This window comes from Pogoniulus pusillus, chromosome 13, assembly GCF_015220805.1.
Source record: "Pogoniulus pusillus isolate bPogPus1 chromosome 13, bPogPus1.pri, whole genome shotgun sequence".
Classification (NCBI taxonomy): Eukaryota; Metazoa; Chordata; class Aves; order Piciformes; family Lybiidae; genus Pogoniulus; species Pogoniulus pusillus.
Genome location: NC_087276.1, coordinates 1,823,676 through 1,850,536, shown reverse-complemented (window position 1 = coordinate 1,850,536; position 26,861 = coordinate 1,823,676). Strand labels below are relative to the sequence as shown.

The 26,861-nt window shown below is 45.7% G+C and overlaps 1 protein-coding gene across 1 annotated transcript in view; it reads left to right on the top strand.

The window, feature by feature from the left end:
• Window positions 1-26,861, top strand: part of EPHA4 (EPH receptor A4) — a 132,949-nt gene that overhangs the window by 51,290 nt on the left and 54,798 nt on the right. Inside the window, exon 5 of the mRNA XM_064152761.1 lies at window positions 14,353-14,691. Within this exon, the coding sequence (XP_064008831.1) occupies window positions 14,353-14,691 (339 nt within the window). The remainder of the gene's footprint in view (window positions 1-14,352; window positions 14,692-26,861) is intronic.

Here is a 26,861-nt window from a genome sequence, read left to right as displayed (position 1 = left end):
GATGCACCCTAAATGACATGATGCCTGCAAAAGTTTCTCTTAAACCCCTGTGAGTGAGTGATATCCTGACTAAATTGAAATCAAGTTAGTAATCAATTGGTTGAATTTAAATAGACATGTGCAGGGAGTAAATGTGTGAGGAGAAAGCAAAATGCTTCCAGATGGGGGAATTGTGAGCAAATGAGATGTATGTTTGCTTTCTTTTTTTGCAAGATGAGCTCTTTTTGTCAAATCTTGGACCTGCTTCTGGCACTCTTCCCCATTCCTGCCATTGGAGGCCAGTCAGGGCTGAAGTCCCTGATCTTGAACTTTTACCCTGAAAATAAAGGGCAGGGGCCATGGTGCTGGCTTCAGTCTTTATCTCTGCAACGGCCTAGGAGGATTTGATGTGCAGAATTCCATCTGCAGTCCTGTCTCTAGAAGTCCCATTTCACAGATTAGAGTTGTCCTGTAGCTTAAGGGCTTCTTTTTTTTTTTTGTTCTGTGATTCCAGGTGAAGGAAGATTTGGAGCTTATTTCTGAGCTAACTTGTAGGACAGTTTTACTCCCTCACTCCCTGCTGTTCTCACTGACTCTTTGAGGTCTACCTTAGCAGCGCTTGAATGTTGCTGTGGTGGTGGTACCTGCAAAGGCACAAAATACAGCCCTGAGTCTGTGGTGTGCCTCTGCACTGAAGTGCAAGAGACTCCCAAGGGATTTATTGTGGTCTCCACATGGAGTAGCCTTCTGCCCATGTGCTCAAGATGAGTGACAGAAAGTATTTAAAAGACCTCTGCTGAAGGAAGCCCCTTTGAAAGGAGCTCCTCTTTTGTCTGCCTTTCCTGATGAGGTGTGGAGACAGAAGGGAGCATGAACACTGAAGGCTCCTTCAGACAGGTTCAGGCTCTAATCAGTTCTTACCAGTTGGTTAAACCAGGTGACAAACCCAATTCCCTTGTGCTGACAGCCATAGTAATCAGGCACCTTTTTTGTTCATTATGCTCTCTTTAACCTGGGTATTCTCATTCAGCCCTGCATTTGGTAATCACTCAGTGTGACGGTGCACTAATGAAGAAATAAAACACAGTATCTGAGATCCATTCTTCTAGCAAACAGATAGACTCTGCTCCACTGGCTTGTAAAATCAGGTTTCTGTTCACTTGGAGAACTATTAGACCAGGTGAATGAATGCAACATTGGGTCATGTGAAGAGAACACCTGGAATGGACTGGGGATTGATCCTTTCTTTCTTATTCCTAAACACTTTTTGAGAGGAAGAACTTCAGCCTTCTTAGGATGTGTTTTTGTAAAGCTTTGACTCCTGGTTATTGATTTCCTTTAGTAATAGACTAGCTGGCCTCATCACTTACCCTGCCTTCTAGGTTGAGGGAGGAAGACCGTCAGGATTTTCCATTAGCCTGTTTGTGCTCATGGATGAAGGGAAATTGGAGAATTATTCTTCTTTTCCTTCCTCGCAATTCCCATGGTGAATCATAAAAGCAACACCTACTTCCTGATGCACTGGGCAGGAGAGGTGCTCCATGGTTTTCTCATTGACATCTCCTTTCACTGTGGACTCAAGAGCCAGGCATCCTACCAAACAAATCACTCAAACTGTGCTTGTAGTATTCTGTTCTATTTTAGCTCTGCTATGGTGTGTAGTTATGTCTGTTTGAAAGCACGTTGACGTAGGAATAGAATATGGCAGGACATGAGCATAGGATACAATGGAGTGGGCTCTGTCGGAAGGCCAGACATAGATGCCTGGACACACAGATGTTAGGAGGAAGTTCTTCATAGAGAGAGTGATTTGCCATTGGAATTGGCTGCCCAGGGAGGTGGTGGAGTCACCGTCCCTGGAGGTGTTCAAGAAAAGACTGGCTGAGGCACTTAATGGCGTGGTCTGGTTGATTGGATAGGGCTGGGTGCTAGGTTGGACTGGATGAGCTTGGAGGTCTCTTCCAACCTGGTTGATTCTATGATTCTATGTCTGTGGCCACTGAGGAGCAGAACTGCACTGACTCTTCTGCTTTGGCCTTGCGTAGGAGTTTATACTTTCAGATATGAAGCACAGAGGGCTCAGCCGCCATGTGTCTGGGCACGGAGGTGGTGTGTGAATGACCTGTAACACTTGAGCATAAGCTGTGGAAAACACAAATGTTTCCTTTCTGGAAGCACTGCAAGGATAATGTTAAGGCAACTCTTCAAGAGAAGGTTCCAGACCTTCATTATGTTTCAGTACTTGCTGAGAGGATGACTCTTTCCTAAGGTTACCAGTCTAACGAAGAGCAAACGACTTTACCAACACACAAATCTAGGAGGCTGGAAATGAATTGGTCTCAGTCCTGGTCCTCATCTCTGCATTTCCTTCTCTGTAAGGCTGCATGGCAGCCGGGCGTGGGCAGGTGGAGTTCCCACCCAAGCTAACAGGCGTTGGTCCTGGGTCCCCACCGTTAATGAGTTGGGATCTGTAACCGTTCCTTGACAAACAACGCTGGCGTTATGAGTGAGAACAGGACGGGCTTGTATTGTTCAGATTGTTCGGTTCCGATTATTAATGATTTTTAATTGGGAGGCCATTACAAAAGAAAGACTACCAGCTTGGACTGTCCAGCTTGAGCTCTGTCTCAGTAAGTGACCCTGAATAATTCAGTCTGCTGTGCCACCCGAACGGTGATGGACTGATTGAGATTTTGGTGCCGCCCAAAATATTTCTGAAGCGGTTGCGTTTAAGACGGTTTGAACTGGAGGAGTTTAGAGATAATGAGAGCAAATTTAGTGAGATGCAAGAGAAAAGTGCTTGCTTTAAAAGGGCTTCCTCCAGTTTAGGTTATCAAGAAATCGAAGAGGCTGACTTCAAACAGCAAACCTCACTTACTTGTCTTTACATTCGCCTCTTCTAATTGAATTTAGTGCACTGCTGTATTTCCTCCAGAAAGTATATTGTTTTTAAATTACCATTTCAGTGCCATTACTCAAGGCTCCTGCTTCTAATGCTTTCTGACAGTTATCAGCATAATGAACCATAATGAAATGATGAGCAATCTACAGTGGAAACCCAACGTGGATTCCACTAGAGCCGTGTGACTGTGGTGTTAAAATCTGCATGTGTATTAAAATCACACTGTCCTTCCTTTCTTCCCAAGGTCAAGGCTTTAAAAAAGGCCTGAAAGGTCCCAAACACCTGAATTTTATGAACGTTGCAGCCCAATATATGCCTCCAGTGCAATCCTTTGTGTTGCATTTAATGTCTCTCAGAGATAAATATTTGGCCTGCACTTCCAAAAAAGACTGAATTTACCTACCTAATAACTGTGCTCGCAAGTGAGTCATTACCCAGGAGATGATTATTTGAGCATATGTTTATGATGATTGCTTAGACTCCTAAATAAACAAATGTGCTTTTTTGCCTTCAGCCTAACTTCTCGTGCCTCTTCTAAATTTCCAGACAGGTGCTGGTTATCACTGGTTTAGCCTTCAGAAGAGTAAAAAAAGCAAGGTACAATGCACAGTCATGCTGGCTTAGTATGTTATAGGCAGCTTTGCCTTGCTTCCTGCCCAGAGTTTGTACTCTTACTATGGTGTTAATTCAGTCTAACCTCTGCTCTTGCAGCCCACTGTCTATAATGTGAAGTATATGCCAACGCAGCCTCTGATCTTCAGAAGTTAAACCTACTGTTTAAGTCTTCATAGTTTTTATATATGTGTGTACTTTATAGAAATTATCCCTTAAAAAATCATATAAGGTTGTTTATGGTATAAGCAGGTGTCAGAATGCTTTTTAAGGTGCAGCATGGCAGTTGTGAGAGATAAAGGGGGGGAAGTGATATGGAGAGAATGTTGTGTTGTGGCGTTTTTCTTCCTTCTTTCCTTGCATAGGCTGGAAAAATAGACTAGCCTTTGCTGCCAGAGCGAGAGAAAGGGCTGTGAGTGACGGGAATCTGAAAGGAGAGGGCTGTCTCCCTTCATCTGTGGTGATGGGCTGAAGGAACGGGAAGATGCTGAATAAGAAGGGGGAGTGGTTGTGGCCGGGAGAGAAGAGACGGGAGTAATTTGACAATGTGTGTTTGTAATCAGCAGACTTAAAATCATCACTTCTTTAAATAGAGAGACTGTTTATTAGCTGTCTTCTGATTTTCTAGCCGGAGCCTTAAATTAACAGAGACATTTACTCAATTACATGGGGGCTTTGATTTGGTTAGTCAAGACCCAGTTCTGTAGAGTTGTTGAAGCAAATTAGAGGGCTAACAGAATAAGAAGTTCAGCAGACAGGCCAATGACAGAACAACTTATTTTCCTGGTTGGATTTCTTTCCTGTCAGACTGTCAGATAACTTTCTGGTATCCACAGTGGAATTCTTTTTATGTCAAGAGAGTGAGAGAACAGAGGTAGCATTGTCTACAGCATAGTGTGTTAGAGGAGGTGCTGTGTCTTAGCACATCCAAACTGTTCTTGTGGTGGTCTCTGGAAGAGGAACCCAGATCCTGTGGGGTGGCACCTGCAAACACCGGTTTTCCCACAGCTCTGCCAGTAGTAACTGGACCTCTTTGCTTAACATGGGGAGAAGAAGAAACATGAGTTGGATTGTTCTTCAGGTGGAAGAGGCAAAGCCTACTGTGAAGCTGGTAAAGCAGGGCTCTTTTGTCAAGTAAACAAGAAATCAAAATGCCCATTTCACAGGTGTGTGTATCATAGGTACCAGTCTGAGATCCCCACTCTGCCATCGCTCCCACTAAGCCAAAGGAGTCTTGGCTGAGTAATTTAAGAATTGTTTACCAAATCAGTTGTTGTATTAAAACCCAGCTGTAACACACAGAAAGGAAAGGGGATGGAAGCAGAGCAGATGACTGATAGAATTCTAAGTGGCTGCTGCATCTTGCAGACTGTTGACTGTGGCCTCAAGTTGTAAAAACATAATCTATAACCAGAAATAGTCAGGAATAGTCAGGCTGAGAAGAGAGGTTTGTCTGAACTGCCTGTGTAAATTAGCCCACAGCAACAGGAGCTCTGCTCACAACTGCTTGAAAGAAGCAATTAGTGGCAGCAACATCTACAGTTGTCACAGCAAAGCGTGGGCCTTATTTCTCAGCCTAGAATTGCACAGCCCGGGTGTTTACTCAGCGTTATGAGTTGCCTTTCAAATGGTTAAAGATCAACAGCAAAGGCTTATCTGAAGGGCTTCACAGCTCACATACTGAAGCATTATTGACAGCTCCACAGTTGACCAGGTTTAATGAAGCTTTATGAGATGGAGAGAAGAGGCCAAAGTGCTTTTTTCTTGAAGGCACTGCTTTGCCAGACATTTAACTGAGGGACCTTACAGGATTTAAAGAGATTGATTAATAATTACTGTTTGCATCCACTGAAAATAGCAAATTCTGGTATGCGTTCAGCCCGACCTCCTGGGAGGTGCATTTTAGGATCACAGTCAAGTTAAAAGAGCATCAATTAGAGTTGTTAAAGGTGATCCGTCCAGTAAAGGTATCTTGTTGAGAGAGTAGCAGCAGTGTGCTCGCATTGGCAAGGCTGGCGACACAGCTGAAAGCCTCTGCAGAGTCTGCCTAGCCCCTTTAAAGGCGCATGATGGACTTCCAGTGACATCTCATTGTTCTCTTTAGATCTGCTCTAAAGATCTTTGGAGTTGGTCATTGTAAGGCTCTCTTCTTTTTCACACCTCTTTATTTGTTCTCTTTCTTCTTGCTGCATTGTACACAAAAGCTGCCTCTCAGATCCTGTGTTGCAGATGTGCTTGACTTTCCACTCCTTCTAATAGTGCATTTCTCATTAGCTTTTCTTGCTATTAGGCAGTTGGATGCTTATTCCCAGGTGCCTCCTGCTGCTGTAACTTATCAAAGACTTAACTGCTCCTCTGTAGTATAGCCAAGGCCAAGCTGCCAATTCCAAACAGGCCAGTTCATACCAGGCTCCTTTTAAACGACGGTGAGTCATAGCAGCCTTCCCTCTCGTATGAATCTTGTTTATTATGTAGCAAATTAGCTCAAGATTTCTGAATACCCTGCCATCCCTTTGAAAGCTCCAGAGATGAAGTGGGTCAGCGTCTTTGGAGCAGGCTCATAAAGAGGATCCTTTTGTCAGCCCTGGTCCCAAGCCCATTGAAGCTTGCTGGTCTGCCTTGATTGACTTGGATTAACAAACACCCAGAGCTGGCACTCTGCTGCGTTTAACTGTGTGTTTATAGGGTTTTCTCAGTCTGAGGGTGAAGCAAGGTTATTGTATTTTGTTGTTGGTGGTGGTTGCTTGTTAGAATAATTTTTAATCCTCATGGAGCTACGGTTGACTTTCTTCTGCCTCAAAAGAGAGAGGTGATATTTTCCTCGAGGAGAGCGCAGGAATGGTTAAAGAAGATTAAAGTCTCTTCTGCATGCTTGAGGTTTTCCGATGTCTGGTGGGAATTGCCAATGAAGCTTCCTTCCGATTTCACACCGTCAGGCAAACGCGGACCGAATGCAGGGTGACAACCCGCTGGAGAAGAATTACCCATTGCCCTGGCTGCAGAGACATCCGCTACCTGAGAAATGTGCTTTGACACAGCTGCACGCACACACGCGCAGTAAACCATTGGGGGTTTTTAATCATCTTCTCCTTCCAAGGCTCAGAAGCTTCACCCTGCTTGTTACTGAGTGGCATAGGTGCCTTTTGAAAGCAGCTTTCTTTTAAAAGTGGGTATAAGATACACTGGTCTGTTGACCGACTGGCAGGATGCATGTAAGGAAGGCTTGCCTTCTGGAGGGTGTACATTTGAAATATCTCCATTAGCACTTCCATGGAGAGTGTGGCTTTCAGCTTGAATTTTTAATAGCTCTCCTTCCCCAGACAGACCTTTCAAGGTAATAAATATTAACCGTACCCTAGGTTAGTAGTAAAAAGATGTGGTTACAGTCCAAACGCTGATAACATCGGTTTAGTTCTTAATGGGTGATGTTGCTGCCAAAACCCTACCACTATTAATGGCTGAGGACTGAGCTGGCACAGAAAGAGGAGCTCCTGGTCAGGAGCCCTCTGCCAGGGGGTGGGCTGTGGCAGAAGATTGTGGACAGGTGGCTGCTCAGGACCAGAGGGTGCTTTATTTGGAGTGCCATCAGAGTGGATTTCTCATCAGTGCTAAATTCACTTTAAAAGCATTAAGTGTCAGAGCCCTGTTCTGAAGTGGTTGGTTTGGGGTTGGTGTGTTTTGTTGTTGTTTGGGTTTTTTTCCCCAACCTGAGAAAGTAGTACAGAATGGCTACATAGGTCTGATAACATTGGCCAAACCAAAGCTCAGTACTTTGTCTTCAGTGCTCTGCCCTCAGGATTGCTGAGAAAGGGAGAATTTCTTTTATTTGCCTATAGCTTTAGTGAACAAAAGCTGTTTGGCCAAACTTTGGAGCTGTTAGCTGTCCAAACGTGGGATTCTGGCATCCTGGGGCAGCATACAGCCAAGCTGCAAAGCCCTCCTTATTTCTTGGCTTTTTATTGATCAACAAAGTCATTTGGGAGCTGTTTTGATGGAAATAATTTCTTTCTCTTCTCTTTTCACTGTCCTTTAATCCACGCCTCCTAACCATCTACTGTTGCTGAGCTGAATTAACTGGTTTAATGAAGACAGTGTTCTTTGTCAAACGAGTCTGTCTGGTCCAGCTGTAGAGAACTCTAATTGAATTTACTGCATACACCCACAGAGACATCTAGAGCAGCACCTTGCTGGGCAGATCAGTAATAGAAAAAGGAAGATGTAAAACCAGGGATATTAAAAACTTTGTCATTACCATTTAAATCGAGCTCCCCAGCACAGCGTGCTTGCGTTTCTGCTCCCAGGGTTAGTTTCCAGAGGTTCTTCTCAGTTGTGTAGTTGGGTCAGGTCTACAGCTGTAGGGAGAAAAGGGGGGGTTGACTTGGCTGGTGTCTGTCTGCACGCCTGGCAAGTTGTGCCTGTCTTGCTGGAACTCCTCCAGTTTGGGGAGCCCAGCAGGCCCTTTGACATGGGTCTGTAGTCTGTGGGGTTTGTCAGGGAGGAGCTCCTGTCTTGCAATGTTGCAGAACTTGCAGTCCCACTGCAGCCTGATTAGACCCTGTCCTTGGGCACTTGGGAGCACTGGTTCCTGCAGTTCCCTTTTGGCAGCACGAAGGGCTGAGCTCAACAGATCCCCAAGGGGAGCAGAAATATTCACTTGGCTGCAGCTAATCATCTTTGTGCTGTTTGCCTTTGAAATTGTTCCTTGCATTCGGGATAAGCTTTCCTTGTCCTTGACACAATGATTTTGCCAGCTCCACCAGCCTGAAACACCTCCAGTTCATAGAATCACAGAACAATTTGGGTTGGACAGGAGCTTCGAAATTCCTCTAATCCAACTCCACAGCAGTCAGCAGGGACATTTTCAACTGGTGTTCATAGCCCAGCCCAGTCTGAACAGGAATGTTTCCAGGGATGGGACATCTACCACCTGTCTGTGCAGCTTGGGCCACCACCCTCAGTGCAGACAGTTTCTTCTTTAACTCTAGACTAAATCTGCCTTCTATATCTTACCCTTTTGGTGTCAGGAAGAACAGAGCTTTGGGATAACTTCCTCAGCAGGTTGGCATCTGAATAGCAGCCAGACTTTGAGCCAATAACCTCTGGCAGTCCCTCAGTTGCAGGGCAGCTGATGTAAATGCAAAACATTATTTTCCTTGCAAATGAACAGTTTGCTGATGAAATGTTGTTACGCCTAGGGTTAGTCTGCAGCCTACTTTGCTTCCCAGCTGTGGGCTCTTGTCACCTGCACCTCCACACATGCTGGTTCAGTCTCACGCAGAGCTTCCACAGGGAAGAACTTGCTATGTAAGTCACTTAGAATCACAGAGTCAGTCAGGGTTGGAAGGGACCACAAGGATCATCCAGCTCCAACCCCCCCTGCCATGGGCAGGGGCACTCTACCCTAGATCAGGCTGCCCACAGCCTCAGCCAGCCTGGATGTAATCACTTCAGTGCTTGGACCAAGTTTGGCCCCTGGTATGAATCACAGAGCCTCCTTAACTCTTTCCACAGAGACCTGTAATCCACGGAGAGCTAGCACGCAGCGTAGCACGTGGAGATGTCCAGAGCTCTGGAAGGCAGGAGGGAGCTCATCAGGGATTAATATGTGCCCTTGTCATGGTTTTCATCAGGCTTCTTATCAGGCTGGCAGTGGTGTGTGTGTGAGGCTTCGGACTGGAGTATTTCATAGGAAGGGAGAGAAATAGGTTGTGCAGGAAGGTGGTTGAGGCCCCATCCCTGGAGGCGTTTAAGGCCAGGCTGGATGAGGCTCCGGCCAGCCTGATTTAGGCTAGGGTGTCCTGGCCCATAACAGGAGGGTTGGAACTAGATGATGCTTGTGGTCCCTTCCAACCCTGACTGATTGTATGATTCTAAGCATTCATGTATGCTTAGAAGTTAAAGTAGTGTGAGATGGTGGTGAGAGTGCTAAAACACAGCAGTCCTTTTAGTGTACAAGTAATGCTCACACTGTTAACCCCCTAAAAGCTCTCATTTTCCTGAGGATTCATTTGACGTGGGATCCAACAATGTCCTTAACACAGAGAGAACCATCTGTGGGTGAGGGAGACAGAGTTATCACAGCTATAGCTTATTGCAGCAACAGAAAAGCAAACAACCTGCATTGCCCAACACATTTAGGTAAATCTAATAGGAGGGTTGAGGAAGATAGCAAGATTAGCTTGACAAAGATTATTAGTTGCTAAACAGACTTTTCAGTGTTTCCTTCAGTCCTGAGACACACAATGAACTGCTCCACCCAGGCCTTTCCATTTTCTTCATGGCTCAGTTGATTTTGAGGAGTTTATTGTGAAGCAAGATTTATGGACCTGCAGGAAGGAATCAAATGAAAAACTTCCGTTCCCTGTGTTCCCACAGAGGAGCACTCCCCTGTCCTGGTTGAAGGGGTTGGATAAGGGATCCAGCTTTCAGGCCCCGTGTCCTGCTTTGCAGTTCCTGATGGGAGATGTGCAAGCAGCTCTCTAGATTTATCTCTCCAGGTCTGTTGTCTTGAGCAAGGAAAGTGAGAGCACTTAGCTTCCTAACCTCATAAAATGAACTTCATTGTTTTACAACCTAAACTTACAGACTATTTTTTTTCTGTATGGACTGTCACAGTTTTAAGCTCTTCTGGACATCTATGCTTCCAAATGCCAAATGGTTCAGGCAACAGCAGGCCTTTAGGAAACTACTGTAAATCCTGAGGTTCAGGACAAAATCCCAGATGTTTCAGTGGAACAGTTCCCTCACTTGCCCCATGGCTGGGGTTCCTGCAGGAGGGCAGAAGGGTCTGTGTAAGGGAAGAGGTCTGGCTGCAGGATGCTGTTCCTGCAGGATCCTGCTAGCCAGGTTCATCTTGAAACAGCGCTGGCATTTCCAGCCTGCCGTGGCCCTGAAAGGGTTTAAGTCTCATCTATTGGCAGCGGCTCTGCTGTCAGAAGAAAAGGCAAATCCTGAGCGCCACTGAAAGAGCAGATACGCCCTGTGTTTCAACATCTGAAACGAGGCCCATCAATCTGAAACTCTTCCCCACTCCCGGTGCCAACAGCTCCATTGATGACTGTGCTCCAGCAAGAAAAGAAATTGCCTTTCCCCTCGCTGTAATGTCAGCCCGGTGCTGGGAGACTCCCCCGCATCTTCCTTTTCATGCCGGAGGTGCTGCACTCGTCTCCGTGACCTGCAAGCATCTGCTCCCCTGCTTTTCCGCTCGGGTGCGTCTCTGTTTAGACACCGCGATGCCCTGTCCCACATACTAATTACTGACTTCTTGCTTCTCCGGAGCTTGATTCATTCTGGCACATTTTCCCATGTGAAACTGGACCTAGAGCCTTGGAAAATATCTTAATGGACACCAGAGCGAGTCTGAGTTTAACCCCGCGCTGCCTGCTGTATCTGAGCTAAACGGCACCGCTTTCGGGCCGTGCCCGGGGCGCTGGAGCCCTCCCGCGGAGCGCTTCCATTCGCAGTGCCCCCGACCAGCGGGCAGCCCCGGCAGAGGCGGGCGGTGCGCAGGGGCAGGAGGTGTTTGCGCTGGCACTGCCTTATCTCGGCTCTCCTGGCTGTGCGGAGGCGATGCTCTCACTGGTGTGGTTGCAGCAAGTGGAAGAAAATGCTTTTTCCTTTGCTTGCTGCAAAGCTCTTGGCGTTTCCCACAGGAGCAGTCTCTGTTCAGGGGTTGCTGCTGCCGCGTACTCTGAGAGGGCAGACATCCTCAGCTCTCACCAGCTCCAGCAGCTGCTCTAGCGAGAGCAGACCTTTTGGACTTGGGTTTGCAGTCTCTTTAGGCTGCTGGTTTGCTCCAGAGGCTGTTGTTTGTTCTTCTGCCTCCTTGTTTGTGCAGAAAGACAAATGTTGTCACCTTTGGGCACTGACCTGTCCTGAAGAGAGAGCCCTAGTGAGGCAGTTCACAGGATCACAGGATATTAGGGGTTGGAAGATATCCAGGGAGATCAAGTCCAACCCCCCTGCCAGAGCAGGACCACACAATCTAGCATAGATCACAGAGGAACACATTCAGACAGGCCTTGAAAGTCTCCAGAGAAGGGGAGACTCCACAACCTCTCTGGGGAGCCTGTGCCGGTGCTCCAGTTAAGGGAGTTTTGAGGTAGATGAGGTTTAGATAGGTTCTTGTCCTGCTGCTTGAGTTGGTGATTTCTGGAGTGTCTTCCACCCCATTGCACTCTCAATGTAGTTTTTCAAAGGAGGTTTGTGCCTCTGCAGGCTAAGCAGAGACTGCTTTCTCCTACTCAGGGGAGCAGGCAAACTCGGCTGTGGGGCAGAGGTATGAGGCTGAGACTTGGAATAGCTGTGACCGATGTCCAGATGTGCAGGGCTTGACTTACATGCCCTCGTCTCACCACATCTCCATGTGGTGGAGAGTGATTAAAAGCAATTCCTTTCCCTTTTCTTTCTCGGCTGGTCTTTATGCATCTTTTGGAGCAGGAAATGCCTCTTGCTGTGTTTGGTAACTGATCTTTGAGTCAAAGGGCTTTGTCCATAGGAGTCCTGAGTGTTGCCAGTCTATAAATAAAAGTCAGGAATGGCAGGGCTGTGGTGGAGCAGGCAGGAGGGCCGGCAGCAGAGGGGCTGCCTGGGCTCTCTTCTGCTTGCAGTAATTCTACCTGTCAGCCCTCATTAACTCAAAGGTTTGGCAGGAAGGGAGGATTTCCCTCTTTTCCAAGTGAATATATTAATCGCTTATATCTGAAGTGAGCACAGAGGAACAATCTCAGCTCAAGCTACTCTTGCAGAGGAGTAATTTCATTGTGGTACTGAAGATAAGTAAAAACATTTGACCTCTGTGTAATTTAAGACTCTTTCCTTAACCCATCTGCCTCTCTAGAAGTACAAGTTCTGCTCCTGATGAATGTGTTAGATCCCGGTGGCTTCAAGGACAGACATGATGCAGCCCTCCAAACCTTGTCATCCTCAGTGTGCTCAGGTCTCAGGCTTCCCGATAGAGGCACCTGATGAATCGAGGCAGCCAGAATGAATCTTCAGCACAGTCCTCTTTGAACGGCTTAACCTTTTCACTGCTGCATTTGAGTCACTTGATAAGTTCAACAGAATTTCACTGTAACGTGTTCAGTTCCCTTCTCAGCTTGATAGCTGGTTTGAGCCCTTTGGCATATGAGAGATTATCAATATATTAATTATACACTTAACAAAACTATTGGTGCTGGCTGATTTTTTTTTTTCCTTTCTAGCTTTATAACGTTCAATAAGTAGCAGGAATGGAATATCTGGAATGAAATATGCCAGGGGTTTTCTTTCCCCTTCCTCTTGTGCTAGGAGATCTGTTTGAACTTCTTTCAAATTCCAGCTATCAGATGTGCTTTGATCAAATTTAAGAAGCTTTCCCAAGCTCTCCTGTGTCTTGAATAAAAATTGAATTTGTGACTTCCTACAGAACTATTTCCAGAATGTTTCTGCTAGTATTATTTGCATTTAAAGCTCTGACTATGACTAATTACTAAGGGCTGCTAATATTTTCTGTATTCCGGTTTGGATTGTTGTATCCTTCAAGCTTCATTTTCACTCTGTTTCATTTGTATTCAATGCAATATTTACTGTGTGCCCCATCCTCAAGTATTGCATGTGTAATCCTTGTGTTTTGCCCCAGAATAAGCTTGCCTTTTAATGCTCAGTGGAAGTTTTTGTGATATATAAAGCACCTATCTACTTCATGGGGTTGATTTGAATCATTGTTAAGTTTAAGGATAGTAAATATTGGCTCACCTCAACTGTACTGAAATTAGATGAAGAGTCACAGGATTAGCTCTTACCCTTTTTCAGTGTGCTTATTGGATTGGGGTCTGATTTCTGCCTGTGTTTTGATTGCAGAGCAAGGTAGAGCACTGCTGGAGGCAGAGCGACCATCACAGTCCCTGCAGCAGGTTGCTGAAAGTGCTGGGAGGAGTGTCCTGCTCTACCCCTGCCACCCCTTCTCTGCACCCAGTCTGCCCGGAGGGGTCCTCTGCAGCCTGCTTTTGTCTCTGTCCCCAGCCCCATAGTCCCCATGCTGGAACCAGCTGGGAAGTGTTTGGCAGAATGTTTATGAGTCTTAAAGTCTCCTGTCCCTGTGGTGCAAGAGCTGACCTCGTGTCTCTGAGTCAGTCTTATTTCCAAGCGTTCTGTAGGGTCTCTTGTTCCTTACCAGTTTTCTTTCACTGGTTCTTCTGTCAGCTGCTTGCTCTATTTTCCTCTTGACTTCTTTCACATTCTGCAGTGCTCCCCTGTTGTGGCCTTTATTCTCCCTCCTTCAAAGCCTTAGTTCTGTGTCCAGTTTTCTACTCAGATCTTCTTCCTGCATCCCAAAGTGCCACGTCTGGCTGCCTGCTTGATGGGCCTCAGTGTTTACTGAATGTCAGCCGACATCGATATGTCCAGAAAACATTTTGCTGCTATTATGGAGAGAGAAATATTAGGAAATCAACTGTTTCAGGAGAAATCTGCCTGTAGGTAGCAGGGGACCTTAAAAGTCTGAAGTAAAGCATGAGTTTGTGTGCTTAATGCTTTGCTTGGGAGACAGTGGGAAATAAATGTAAAATACAGACATTTCTTCCTAAGAAATAATGACAAACAACAACGTTCTTGTTACTTGTAGTGCAGGGCTTTCAGGGTTCCTTTACAGCTGGAAAGTGATGTTAATTTGTCAGGTGAAGAGATCAGAGTTTGATTTACCTGTTAATATTTCGCTTTCATTTAAGAGCAAGGTAAATTTCCGTGTAGTCCCCACAGCCCTTGACTAAAGTGGGAGCTGCAAACCTGCACTATTAACCAGGACTCTTACGTGTTGAGGTACTACCTAAGGTGTTTGTTTTTCCCGGGTTCCTAAAACCATGTGGAATCTTTCTTTCTAGGCCCTCCATCTGCTCCCCAGAACCTGATTTCCAATGTCAATGAGACCTCGGTGAACTTGGAGTGGACTGCCCCCCAGAACAAAGGTGGTCGGGAGGACGTCTCCTACAACGTGGTATGCAAGAGGTGTGGTGCCGGTGACCTTAGCCGCTGCCGGTCCTGCGGCAGCGGTGTGCACTTCAGCCCCCAGCAGAACGACTTGAAGACCACCAAAGTCTCCATCACAGACCTCCTGGCACACACGAACTACACCTTTGAAGTCTGGGCAGTGAATGGAGTGTCCAAACAGAATCCCAGCCAGGACCAAGCTGTGTCAGTCACTGTGACAACTAACCAAGCAGGTAGGAACGGAAGCACAAATTGCTCTGCCTCTCTTCTCTGCTTGTTCTTAGGAAATCTGTGATTTCCATTGCATTTAGCACTAGCAAATGAATGCACTGAGTCCTTAGATGCTGAACTGGGTCAAACCCTTGTTTTCTGGTTGTTTGTATGGATAGTTTAAGTTCTTTCAAGCTGGGAAGGCAGAAGAGGGTTTGACTCCTGTGGCTGGGAGCAGAGCTGTGCTGCAGCACGCTGCAGGGACACTGGGAGGCATTCTGCAGAAGCAGAACAGCACAGCAGCCCAGGGTGATATGAAGGGACCCAGCCAGGCCACCAGCAACTCTGCCGTTTGCGTAGGAGACAATCGACAGGGGCATGAAGATGCCTTTGATGTTTACAGAGGGTAAAATACTTACTGGGGGAGCACAGGGTTGTGTTTCCTTCCAAACAGCACTGCCGAAGAGTTGGTGCTTGCTTGCCTGCCTGCTTGCTGTCTTCCTCTGTAGTCACAGAATCAAAGAATTAGTAATGGAGGTTGTAAGGAAACCCTGAAGATACAACTCCCTTGCTAAAGCAGGGGCAGTCAGAGCAGATTGCACAGGATAGAGTCCAGATCCTATCTCACTGATAAATAAACACCTTCTTAACTGCTGCTAACTGCGTTTCAGTTGATCAGAGCTGGCATGAATATGAGCTTTCATCTTCCTGCTGGCTGATTTTTGCATGCCACTCATCTGGGAGAGTGCATTACTATTTCATACCTGATTATTTCACATACCCTAGGCAGTGCTGTTCTTCTCAGTTGTGCTTGATCTAGTGCAGGCTGCTTCAGCAGACTGCGGTTCAGTTTCGATCATTTGGACGATTTTGTTCTTTAATTACATGAAAACCTTCCTTGTTTGCAGCTAGCACAGGGCTTCAGTGCAATTTTTAATGTAATGCACAAAATTATATACATTTGAATATGACACCCTTCTACATGCAGATGAGATACTCAGACTGCCAGACTGCCTCCAAGACTGTTGAACCTGTTGTTGACTTGCTCACAGCGCTAATTGCCTTCAAGTCACACAGATGCTGTGGGCATTTAGCACTTCAGAGAGTATCTTACGGGCTTATCAGTTATCCTTCTGCTTGTGGTGGATGGGACAGTATTAATATCGTGTATTTTGTTAGTACTGGACTATATAAATAGTTTAAACTTCAGTATTTGAGTGTTGTCAAATTCCCAGTATGCTTCTGAAGAACAGACACACGTAGCCTACATGTGCAGGTTTATAGCTGCAGTCCAGAGCGCTTCGCTGTTGACAGTGGGGGCCAGATTCGGGGTTGCTGCGACAGTTACAAGCAGAGGTGTCAAGTCCACACCGCAGCTCCTTTGAAAGTCTGCCCCAGCGTGTTTTGTTCTTTACACGTGGAGTTGACAGCGTGCCTTTTAAATTATGATTCAGAAATTCAAACTATCACTTTGCCTAGCCAAAAGGCAACTAATGGAGAGCAGGGACTATTCCAGAGCCTTGGGAGAGTGCTGGCATAGGCTGTATGAAGAGAGAAGGCTGAGAACAGCAGCAGGGACAGCGTTTCTGTGCCGTGAAAGCCCAGCAAAGAGTAATTCTGACTCATTTTAGCATGTGTAAGGATTAGAGGATGCATACATGCATGAATAAGTGAGTGGGATCCATATACCGTGTGAAAATTCTACCGTCTCCTGCTTTAATATGTAAACCAAAATCTGATTGAATATGCAAATAAGAATTGATTTTGTTTATTATCCATGAGTAGCAGTTCGTTCACGTCAGGAAATCTGTATTTTTGCCAACATTTCCAATTTAGAAGCATGCCCAGTCTATCAAATGCTTCAGAGGGCCGGAGAAAAACCGTGCTGGTACAAATGGAAATGAACTCCGAGGTGCCGCTGCGCTTCGTTCTTCATTTGACTTTGTGTGTTCTGCCGCAGCGAGTGTTTAACTGGAAATGTGTGGCCGAAACCAACCGAGCTCAGCTGAGATAAATAGTCCTTACAGATGCAAATGCCCCCATTGATTCAGGGAAGCTGCTTGCTTGAGTAAAGGTTTGTGAAGTTGGACCCTTGGGTTTTACAAGTACTGATCTGTTTAATCATTGTCAATGTGCATCTGGGGTGCGTTAAAATCCTTGTGCCACTCGTTTGCTTTTGCTATATTTCATTATAAAGAACTTCTGTCACCACAGAGCACAGCCACAAGGCTGGGGTTTGATCCTGTACTTTTCTTGCACTAATTTAAAGGCATTTGGGATCCTTTGCAACAATTTCTTAATCCAGATTAGAGCCAAGTTCTTCCTTTAACAGTATTCTTCTCCTGCTTCGCTAATAAACAATGGAACTGCCAGCACTGAGAATGTGTAAATGTCTTTATGGCTTGCTGTCCATGCTTGTGCTTCCCAATACTCGATAGGAAAAAAAAGTGCTATTAATGTAGTTCTTTAGATATGAGCAGTGCTTTTGGGATGTTGCCCAGGGAGTCTACTGGAACTGTTTACAGGAGATGTTATCTTTGAGTCAAATTCAGCAGGGATGAGTGTGCAAGGGAGCAGAGAATCCTTCCTTTTAGCAGCACTCTCAAATCGACCTTCCAAATATTCAGCCATATAATCTGAATAAAATATGCCGAAATTTTAGAGTGTGGCTTTGATATTGGAGTCAGAGATCTGAATATTTGTGTGTTTGCTCACAATGGTGCCAGCCCCTCTAGAATAAAGTGTGCGTTTGGAGATGGACAGGGAGCAATGAGAAATCAGTTACTGCTACATTCAGCACGAAATACGTTCAGGACAAAATCGAAGCAATGTGTTGCAGTGACATAAAAGGTGCAGTCGAAAAGCACAGGTGGGTTTCTGTTTGCTTTTGCCATTTTATTCTGGGAGATAAATGAAATGTGGCAGTTTATGCCCCTTTGTTTTGAAAGCTTCCAACACTGTACAAAAATGTTTAAACGAAATTAAGCTTTTGCCATTCAAATCAGGATCAGAACTCAGTGAAATACTTCAGTGCTGCGATTGTTGCAAGAATTTTGAGTGTTGAATTCAGCTCACTCTTCCACATGTTTAATATAGTCATTTTTTTGAGATGAGAACATGCACTCTCATCCTGTATAAGATTCAAAAGAAATCAAATCAGCAAAGAGCTGTTGAAACTGGGAGCTGGAGCCCACAGCACTGGGAAATGCTGATATTAAGGATCTCCACCGGTGGTGGTAGCCTTTTGTGGCTTTCGGCTGAAATCAGCGCTTTGTCTGTCTTCTGAAAACGTGAAAGAGCTTGTGGAGGAGATGCAAACCAGCGCTCTTCGTGCAGTGCTGCTGGGAGGAGCTCATTTCAGGGAGAGGCTCAACCAGGTAGTTGAATAGCTTAAAAAAAATATTTTTTTCTTTCTGCATGTGTGCTAAGAATAATGCTGGGAAGCAATTAAAAATGAAATGTCTCAATAAATGGACCCTTTTCACAGCAAGCAGAAAGCTTTTGGGGTTGTTTGGAGGTGACAGTGACCAGTGTATGTTTTTATTAATGATTATAATAGGGCTGTGTTGATCTCTAGCCTGACAGCCAGGTTCACTGCTACGTGCATGTTCAAGAGGGAAGTACCATAAGAATGATGCTTTCTGTGGATGCCAAAGATGTTTGTAAGGCAGTGCGAGGAGGGGAAGAGCATACACAAGCTCTAAATGAGATTTAAAATCCAAACTCGTTACGCTGCTTGCTCAGTTCCCTCCTTTTTGTTTGTGTTTTATGAGGGAGGGGTGTCCTCCTTGCTCCTTTGCTTGTTGGAGTTGAAAGGGTTGGTATTTCTGAGTAAACAGGCTGCCTGCTGATTTGTTACCTTGTTAGGTTACCTCGGGCTCAGTGTTGCCTTAAGTGGGCCAGCACAGCTAGATGGAGGCAGGATGTGCCAATTAGGATGAAAATACAGTACAAATAAATAAACTTACTCTTTCTCCCATCGCATCAGGCTGGGTGTTTTCAAGATGCCTATATTCAGGATCAAGAACTAATCTTTCTTATGAATATCTCAGGCTCTCAATCCCATTCTCTCCCTTTCTCTCCCCAGCTCCTTTGTCTGTATGATCCCCCACACCTTGCCTGTCTGCCTGTCTGTTTGCCTGTCTTAGAGCCGCTTCATCTTAGAGACAGTGCAGTGTGACTGTCTCTGCTGCTATCCTCCCCCCCTCTTTTGTATGCTTCCCTGGTCCCTCAGCATCCCTCAGAGCCCTGAGGTAGTTCAGCATCCATTGCCAGGCGGGAGCTAAAATGAGTCATGGTGCCACCAGGACTAGAACAGTGCGGAAAAGATGCAGTATTCTTCTGGGACAGGCTGGCTGTGGTGGCAAAACTCTGGTGAACCCGAAATATAGACAGTGCAGGGAAGGAAAATGTTAGCTTGGTTTTATTTAGCCTTTGGGTTGGTTTGTTTGTTTGTGTATGTTCTTAATTCCATGACTAAAAGGGGGGGGGGGGGGGGGGATAGCTGAAATATCCTGCTCCTTTGAGGGTTGTTGTGTTTTAAGTTAGAAATGATGGGGAGGAGGAAATAAACGGGGAGTTACTTGCTTCTAGATGGCTCACAAGTCCTTCTGGACTTTTTGGTAGGGGAATATATATTCCCATTCTGTATTTTAGTGGACCTTCTTTGAAAGCCCACGTTTGCATTCAGAGGCTGATTAGCATTCCTCCCGTGTGGTAGAGCACAGCACAGCAAATGCATGTAAGGCCTCGCATTCTGCCCGTGCGATTTAGCCTGTGCAGCGCTCGATGTGCAGCGGTACAGATTCCCGGGCAGACATTGCCCTTGGTCAGTGTGCACTCCTCGCATCGACAGAGTAATAGTTGCTCAGGCAGATCAAAAGCAGCACATGCCACGTCCAGGAAAGCAACGGGTTTCACTATTTTCTTTTTAATGTGCTGCTTCCCTGGATATTTATAACTTCCCTATAAGGAATTGGTCTGTAGCGAAACATCAAAAGATATTGTTAAGTAGACTTCAGCCGCAGAGCTTTCCTTGGGTGACTGCATGAATACCCTTAAACTACGCCTGGAAAATAAAATTAACAGGCACTCTGAAGGTCGATCGATCCACCTGATTCTCTGAACTCCATTGTGTTCCTTGAGCCTAGTCCTGGTTTCAGCATAAATAACAGTAAATCATTCCAGTTCGCTGAGAGTGAACAGTACGTTGTTTGGCTTTCTGTGGTGATATTTATGTGCATGTTGAGAATCTTATCGATAGGGAGGTGGTAAAAGAAGTTAATGTTGCTCTCAAAAATGATCTGTAGCTGTTTGGGCTGCTCCTTCCTATTCTTTTTTTAATGCAGTCCTGATGGTGAACTGTTTATTGTTGTGTTGAAGCATGGTTTTGAAAAGCTATATAACCCCAAGGAAGACCTCATCTCTGAATAGCTGGGGAACTTGGAGACAAGATTCATCACGCAGTTGCAAAACAGTTTGGCAGCATCAGCTGGCAGAAGTAATTTTCTGTTCTAACATCACCTGTCTCTAGTGCCTGCTGAGGGTACGTGGAGGCCAGCACAGGTTTCCTTTCGTGGCTGCAGAATTTTCCAATCCATCTCTCTGCTGGGCTCCTTTGGGTGATGTGAGGATGGGCTAGTAGCTGGTGGGGCACTGTGGAGGGCAGCTGTAAGGTGCTGGCACAGGCTGTTTCTAGGGGAGTGTTTTGGACCATTTGGAAAGCGGTGATGTTTGCAGCAATTTGGATGGTCCAGCATGGGAGGAGGGAAGGTGGGTGAGCTTGTGTCTCTGCCCAGGCATGCTGGGCACAGCACTATCTACACGTAGCATTTCCAGATATCCAGCAGTCAATTCAAAATGTTTGGGTTTTTTTTTTTTTTTTTTTTTTTTTTTTTTTTTTTTGGTTGTTGTTTGTTCTTCAAAGTCCTTGCCGTGAGCATCGTCCCACCCTTTCCAGTTACTTGTTCCCTTTGGCCAAAAGATACAAATAGTCTGTACCAGGAGTCCTTGTACAGGCATACAAACCCAGGAGGAAACTCGTGCATGTAGCTGGGTGTGTATAAACACTCGCAGCACCCTGGCCACCCGGTTCCCCTAGGCTTGCTGTACAATAATCTCTGGGCAAACATCTGGATCTGTGCCAGATGTCCAGAGCATGGAGGGGTGTGTGTGATGCTTCTCACTGATGCATTCTTCTTTTTTTTCCCCTGCAGAGTGTCAGGGTAATAGAAAAAGGGAGTTGCAAAGGGGAGGTTTTATTTTGCTTTAAAGGTATTTGTGCTAAGGATGATGGATCAGTAGTCTCCTTGTTCCTCAAATGGAGTTGTGTCAGGCATGAATTCAACAGGGAAAGAGATTCAAAACTAGTAAGCAGGCACTTGAACAAGGAGTGATCAGTGAGCGTGACACTCTGAGTGATTTGTTGCAGCATCTTGCAGAATTCCAGGCTAATTATATGCAACTTTCTGGTTTTGAATCTAAATCAGTGTGGTGCTAGATAAAAGTAACAGTTTCCCCACCTCCCTGTGCACACATTTTCCAGCAGAAGGGTTGGGATGTTGTCTGCCATTGCAGTATTTCCTCTGCCCTGCTCAGTCAGGTGACCTGCCAGGTTGTGCAGGACAAGAACCTGCCTCTTGTCTTCCCTCATTTTGCTTCTCCAAGGGAGTTTTGGCTTCAGCTGTCTGAAGATGTACATCAAAGAGGAGTTACTGCGAGGACTTCTGAAGCAAACCAAGCAATGAATTTTGGGAAACCACAAAGCTTTCAGACAGTGAGAGATACAGAGAGATAAGTGATTCCACTGCATTTCATGGCAGCATATGCCCAGAGAGTACTTTTCGGTGGGTAGTGTCAGTATTGAGTGCCAGCTTTCTCCGAACCTCAGCGATACCTTGTGTTGACCACTTCAGATTTCTTCTACTGCACGTTTAGTGGTGGGTAGGATCATGTCTGAGGAAGCAGCTTCTGAGAAGTGGCAGATGCAAGTGGGAGTTTCTTGTCAACAACTCTGTGTTCCTGCACGAGCTTTAGCTGATGGTCTGTAATAAAGGAGTTGTCCTAAGCGTACGTGCTCCCTTCTTATCAACAAAACTGGGAAAACCATTGTTGGGAGGGATTCAATTATTATTTTAAGGTAACTACATCTTTCCACAAAGAAATAATAATGAAAAGAACAAGTGACTGCTTGCTGGCAAAGCTGCCTGCACCACCCACTTCCATGAATTTGTATTCAAGGTGGGGGATACAAGTCTTGGTCAGAAGGGAGACAAAAAGTAGTGCTTTCTAAAGATCCTTAGTAAATAACCAGCTTCAGGGTTCAGCGAACAGCTTAGACAAGTTGCTTGTCAGAAGCAAGAAATAAATGCTGCAATTAAGTAAGAGTTTGGTCACATCTTTACAAATCTCATGGTTTGCTACAGAAAATGGAGGGGGGGGGGACAGGGACCTGCAGTGTTTTATTTCAGGACTGAGTAGCTTTGTCTATATTTAAGTTAAATGTATTTTTAGGGGGCATCAAATTGGGTCAAATTCTGGTCTCGGCGATGTCAGTGCAGATGAATAGTTACTGAACTGACAGAGGTGAAGCTGCAGAGGTCCTGCAGCTTTTATTTGCCCTGAACTAACTGCATGTTTTCTTACACCGATATTTCACATCCACGAAACTTGCTGTCCAGTCTGAGCCCTTTCCTCAGCAGCTGGCAAGGAAATACTGTCATGTGGAAGGAGATTCTGCCTGAGAATGTGGCTACCGAATGTTTAGATTGGCTGCTAAGTCTTCTTGCTCTTGCAAGAACTAAATTAATTGGAAAGCAGCCAGAGAGACAGCAGAGTCCGGTCTGGAGTTGAGCAACAAGAAAAGGCTTCGGAGAACTTTATCAAAGCTTCCATTAACCCCCTGCTGATGTCCTCAAACGGGATTTTTTTGAGGGAGTGGAAACACAAAAGCTAGGCTGCACAACTGCCCCTGTGTGTCCATTCAGAGGCTTGAAATCCATACAGTTACTAATTAAAATGCCATGCAGAGTGGCACAAATAAACATCACTAGTCCCTGAAGCCTGAAGTCCCTGCAGTGCCTTGTGGCTCGGGGGCAGGATGCTGAACTGACCCAAGGGGTGGGTAAAGCAGCCCTCTTTGCTTCAGATGTTTTGCAGCTCCTGATATAAGGACAAAGTATGTCAAATCGATCCGTGTATGTGAAGTCATGCTCCCAAAATGCCATCCCATGGCGGCCCCGGTTTGGGTGGGTTTTTTGGTTTGGTTGGTTTGGGTTTGTTCTGTTTGTTGGTAGTGTTTTGGCTTCTTTGTTTTGATGGTGTCTTTGTTTCGATGCTGTGAGTGTTTCTTTGTGTTCTTGTTTTGATGGGGGTGTGTGTTTGTTTGTTTGTTTGCTTGGTTTTTTGCGTAGTGTTGCATTAAACCAGAAGGGCTAAATAGAGCTGTGGCATGCCTGCTGGATCTCTATAATCATGTTTGCCAGCTTTTGGCGGCCATCAGAATGCTGAGCACACGAGTGAATACTGCTCCTTTCATTGAGAGATGTCACTTCACATTTAGCCCCACGTGTGAACGGGTGTGCAGGGAGCCCTTTATTATCATGGCAGGGCTCCCGTGGGCTTCCCCTCTCAAACAAAGCCGGCAAATGCATAGCCTCTCTCTGCATCTATTTGAAGGATTTCATGGCGTCTCCTTCAATTAAGGTAATCTGCCTTCATTACTAAATTCAAGGAGCAGAGTCCCAGATCTCTTAGTAGGGCACTGTGAGAATGGATTGGGGCTGACCGAAAGTTACAAACTGGTAAAAACAAAAGTCGATGATGATTTTGGCTTTACCTTTTAAAATCCAATCTGGAGAGATCTGGGAAGCATTTTATTCCTCTGGTCATTATCATGTCAAACCATCCCTTATGGAAAAGTCCTAGTGTTAATTTAAAGGGAATGATAACTTTTGTCTCAGTCCTGTGAACTGTTCCTACAGAATTCATTAGGATTTTTATCCCTGCTATCAAATTCTATTGCCTAGTCCTAAAAAGACAATTGACTGATTCATTTTTTTTTATTGAATACTTATACAGTTCCATAAAATCTCTTTTGCTTTTGTCTGTATTAAAATCCATCGAAAACATCCATGGGTTGTTACAAACAGAAGAACTCTCAAGCTGCAGCCTGTGGATAGAAATGTCTTTCAGTTCCATAGATCACAGCAGACTGAAAGGAAAGCACTGAAGGTTTTAATTAGCTTTTTGTTATTTCTGATTTTCCCTGTGCCATTAAACGGTCCTGTCAGTAAATAATGGAGTTGGACAGTTTTGGCTAAGCCAAACGGGAAGGTAGAGTGTGCTGGGAGAGATGTCGGGCGCGGATTGAGTTTGGTGTGGCGTCCATTTGTTTTAGCAAACAAATAAAGGCATGATCTGAAGACAACCCACTACAAGGGCTCCCTGGGAAGATTGCACTTGTCTCGATAACATACTGCGTGCCTTAAATCTGTCCTCGGAATCAGCCTCCATTTATCTTTCTTAGGATGAAAGGGAATGCAGATGGAATGACTGCAGCCTCCCTTCTAGTTTATCAGGGTATTGTGCGTGCACATCAATAAGACAGAGTGACTGGAATATGGAAGTGGCTGAGTGTTAAATCTTACAGTGTTCCAGGTCCCCAGGCACTCTGGGGCAGGGCTGCCAAGGGGAGTCCTCTAGGAGCTACGGAGGTTTTGGGCTTTCCAGTGTCATTCAGATGCGATGTGCAGACCTGGCAGGACCTTTCCAAGAGCCTTTGTTAAGGTTAAAATGGCAATTAGGCAAGTGCTGGGAAGAACTGATTTGAAGAGAGTAGGCTGGGCTCAAAAGGAGGCTGGAGCACTCTTCACAGGGGTGATATGTGTCTTTAACCAGGGAATATTTGTGTTGATATTTGTTAATCTGGGAACATCAGCTGTCGAGGGGCTCTGTATCGCAGGAGCTTCCTGCCTTCTCTGCGGTCTGACTGATCCTTAGTGGAAGCTACCATCTTTGTCTGGATCGAATGAGAAGAGGATGAAAGTTTTGCATCAGTTGATGGCCCAGTTGAACTAGAGTTGACATAGTGACCCTTACAAGGAGGAGAGATGTAACATCAGGGTTTTGCATGCTGTTGGAAGAAGGAATATGTTTTGGATTGCAGGTTTTGAGCGAAGATAGTTTTTTGCCTTGTAGAACCCAGCCTGTGCACTTCTGGGTTCCCTCAGGGTCCTAGGCTCACTGAAGTGACCCACTGCAAGAAGTTGTTGCAGGCTCCCCATGTCCTCTTGCAAGTCTAGAACTGAACATGAAGGCCCAGTCTCACAATACCAACTCGGCTCTGCAGTTGCTGAGCTGGGATTAAGGGGAGGCTTTATTGCTCTCTACAACTACCTGAAAGGAGGTTGGAGCAAGGTGGGAGTTGATCTCTTCTCTCAGGTAACAAGCAGCAGGATGTGAAGAAATGGCTTCATTTTGCATCAGGGGAAGTTTAGTTTGGACATCAGGAAAAATTTCTTCAGAGTGCATGCTTAAACCCTGAAACAGGCTGCCCAGGGAAGTGGTGTGATCACCATCCCTGCAGGCGTGCACGAAACGTGCAGACGTGGCGCTGGGCGGCAGAGCGCAGTGGTGGATTGGCGGACTTAGGTTAACGGTTGGACTCGATGCTCTTGGAGGTTTCTTCCAACCTTAGTCCGTCTGTGATTCTATGATTACTGTTTTTACAAGCTTCCCCAGACTGTAGCTCAGTGCTCCTGCAGAAACAAAACCTGGTTGGCTTCTTTGTACAGCTCTTCAGAACCTCACGAGGTAGACTTTGTTATTTTAACTTATTTATTTTAGGATTCGAAGTTGTTCCTACTGTGTAATGGCCCTTGCATTGCACAGGAAACGTTACCAATTATCTTTCTGACTGTGTTCCACTGAGGCAGCCACCTTTAATATTTAATTGCTTATTCCATTTGGGGTTTTTCTAATTGACACAGTTTTTAGATGAATAATGCACTAGTTCTCGGCATCCGCCATAAAACCAAAATAATGAAACCCCTTTGTAAGTTTAATTATGTGCCACCTATGATGTAATCTGTTGCTGACATCATGAACTAAGACTTTAATTTTAAGGTTTATGTGTTTTAGGAAGCTCAAGACTCTTCCCCAATTTGTCCCTCGTCACTTTTTTTTTTAATTGAACATCAAGCTTCAGGTAGTTTCACTTTTTGCAGCCATACTGTGCACAGAAGGTTGTTTTCTCTCTCATTGGGTCTATTAATGGCTTTTAATTTCCTGAAGAAATCTGCCTGTTAAGGATGAAGGAAAAGGAGCTTAATTCTGTTCCATGAGAGGACTTGCCAGAAAAGCTCCAAGTGTGAGATTTAGGTGTGCTGCAGTTCAACTTTTCCAAAAGCACAAAGTGAAGTAGAGAATCACAGAATGAGCCAGGTTGGAAGAGACCTCCAAGCTCATCCAGTCCAACCTAGCACCCAGCCCTAGCCAGTCAACCAGACCATGGCACTAAGTGCCTCATCCAGGCTTTGCTTCAACACCTCCAGGGATGGTGACTCCACCACCTCCCTGGTCAGCCCATTCCAATGCCAATCACTCTCTCTGACAACAGCTTCCTCCTAACATCCAGCCTAGACCTCCCCTGCCACAACTTGAGACTCTGTCCTCTTCTTCTGTTGCTGCTTGCCTGGCAGCAGAGCCCAACCCCACCTGGCTACAGCCTCCCTTCAGGGAGTTGTAGACAGCAATGAGCTCTGCCCTGAGTCTCCTCTGCTGCAGGCTGCACACCCCCAGCTCCCTCAGCCTCTCCTCACAGGGCTCTGCTCCAGGCTCCTCCCCAGCTTCGTTGCCCTTCTCTGGATGCAATCCAGTACTTCAACATCTCTCTTGCATTGAGGAGCCCAGAACTGGACACAGCACTCAAGGTGTGGCCTGAGCAGTGCTGAGCACAGGGGCAGAATAACCTCCCTTGTCCTGCTGGCCACACTGCTCCTGAGCCAGCCCAGGATGCCATTGTCTCTCCTGCCCACCTGGGCACTGCTGTCTCATTTTCAGCTACTCTCTCCCAGCACCCTCAGGTCCCTCTCTGCCTGGCTGCTGTCAGCCACTCTGTCCCCAGCCTGTAGTGCTTCTTGGGGTTGCTGTGGCCAAAGTGTAGAACCCTGCACTTGGCCTTCTTGGATCTCAT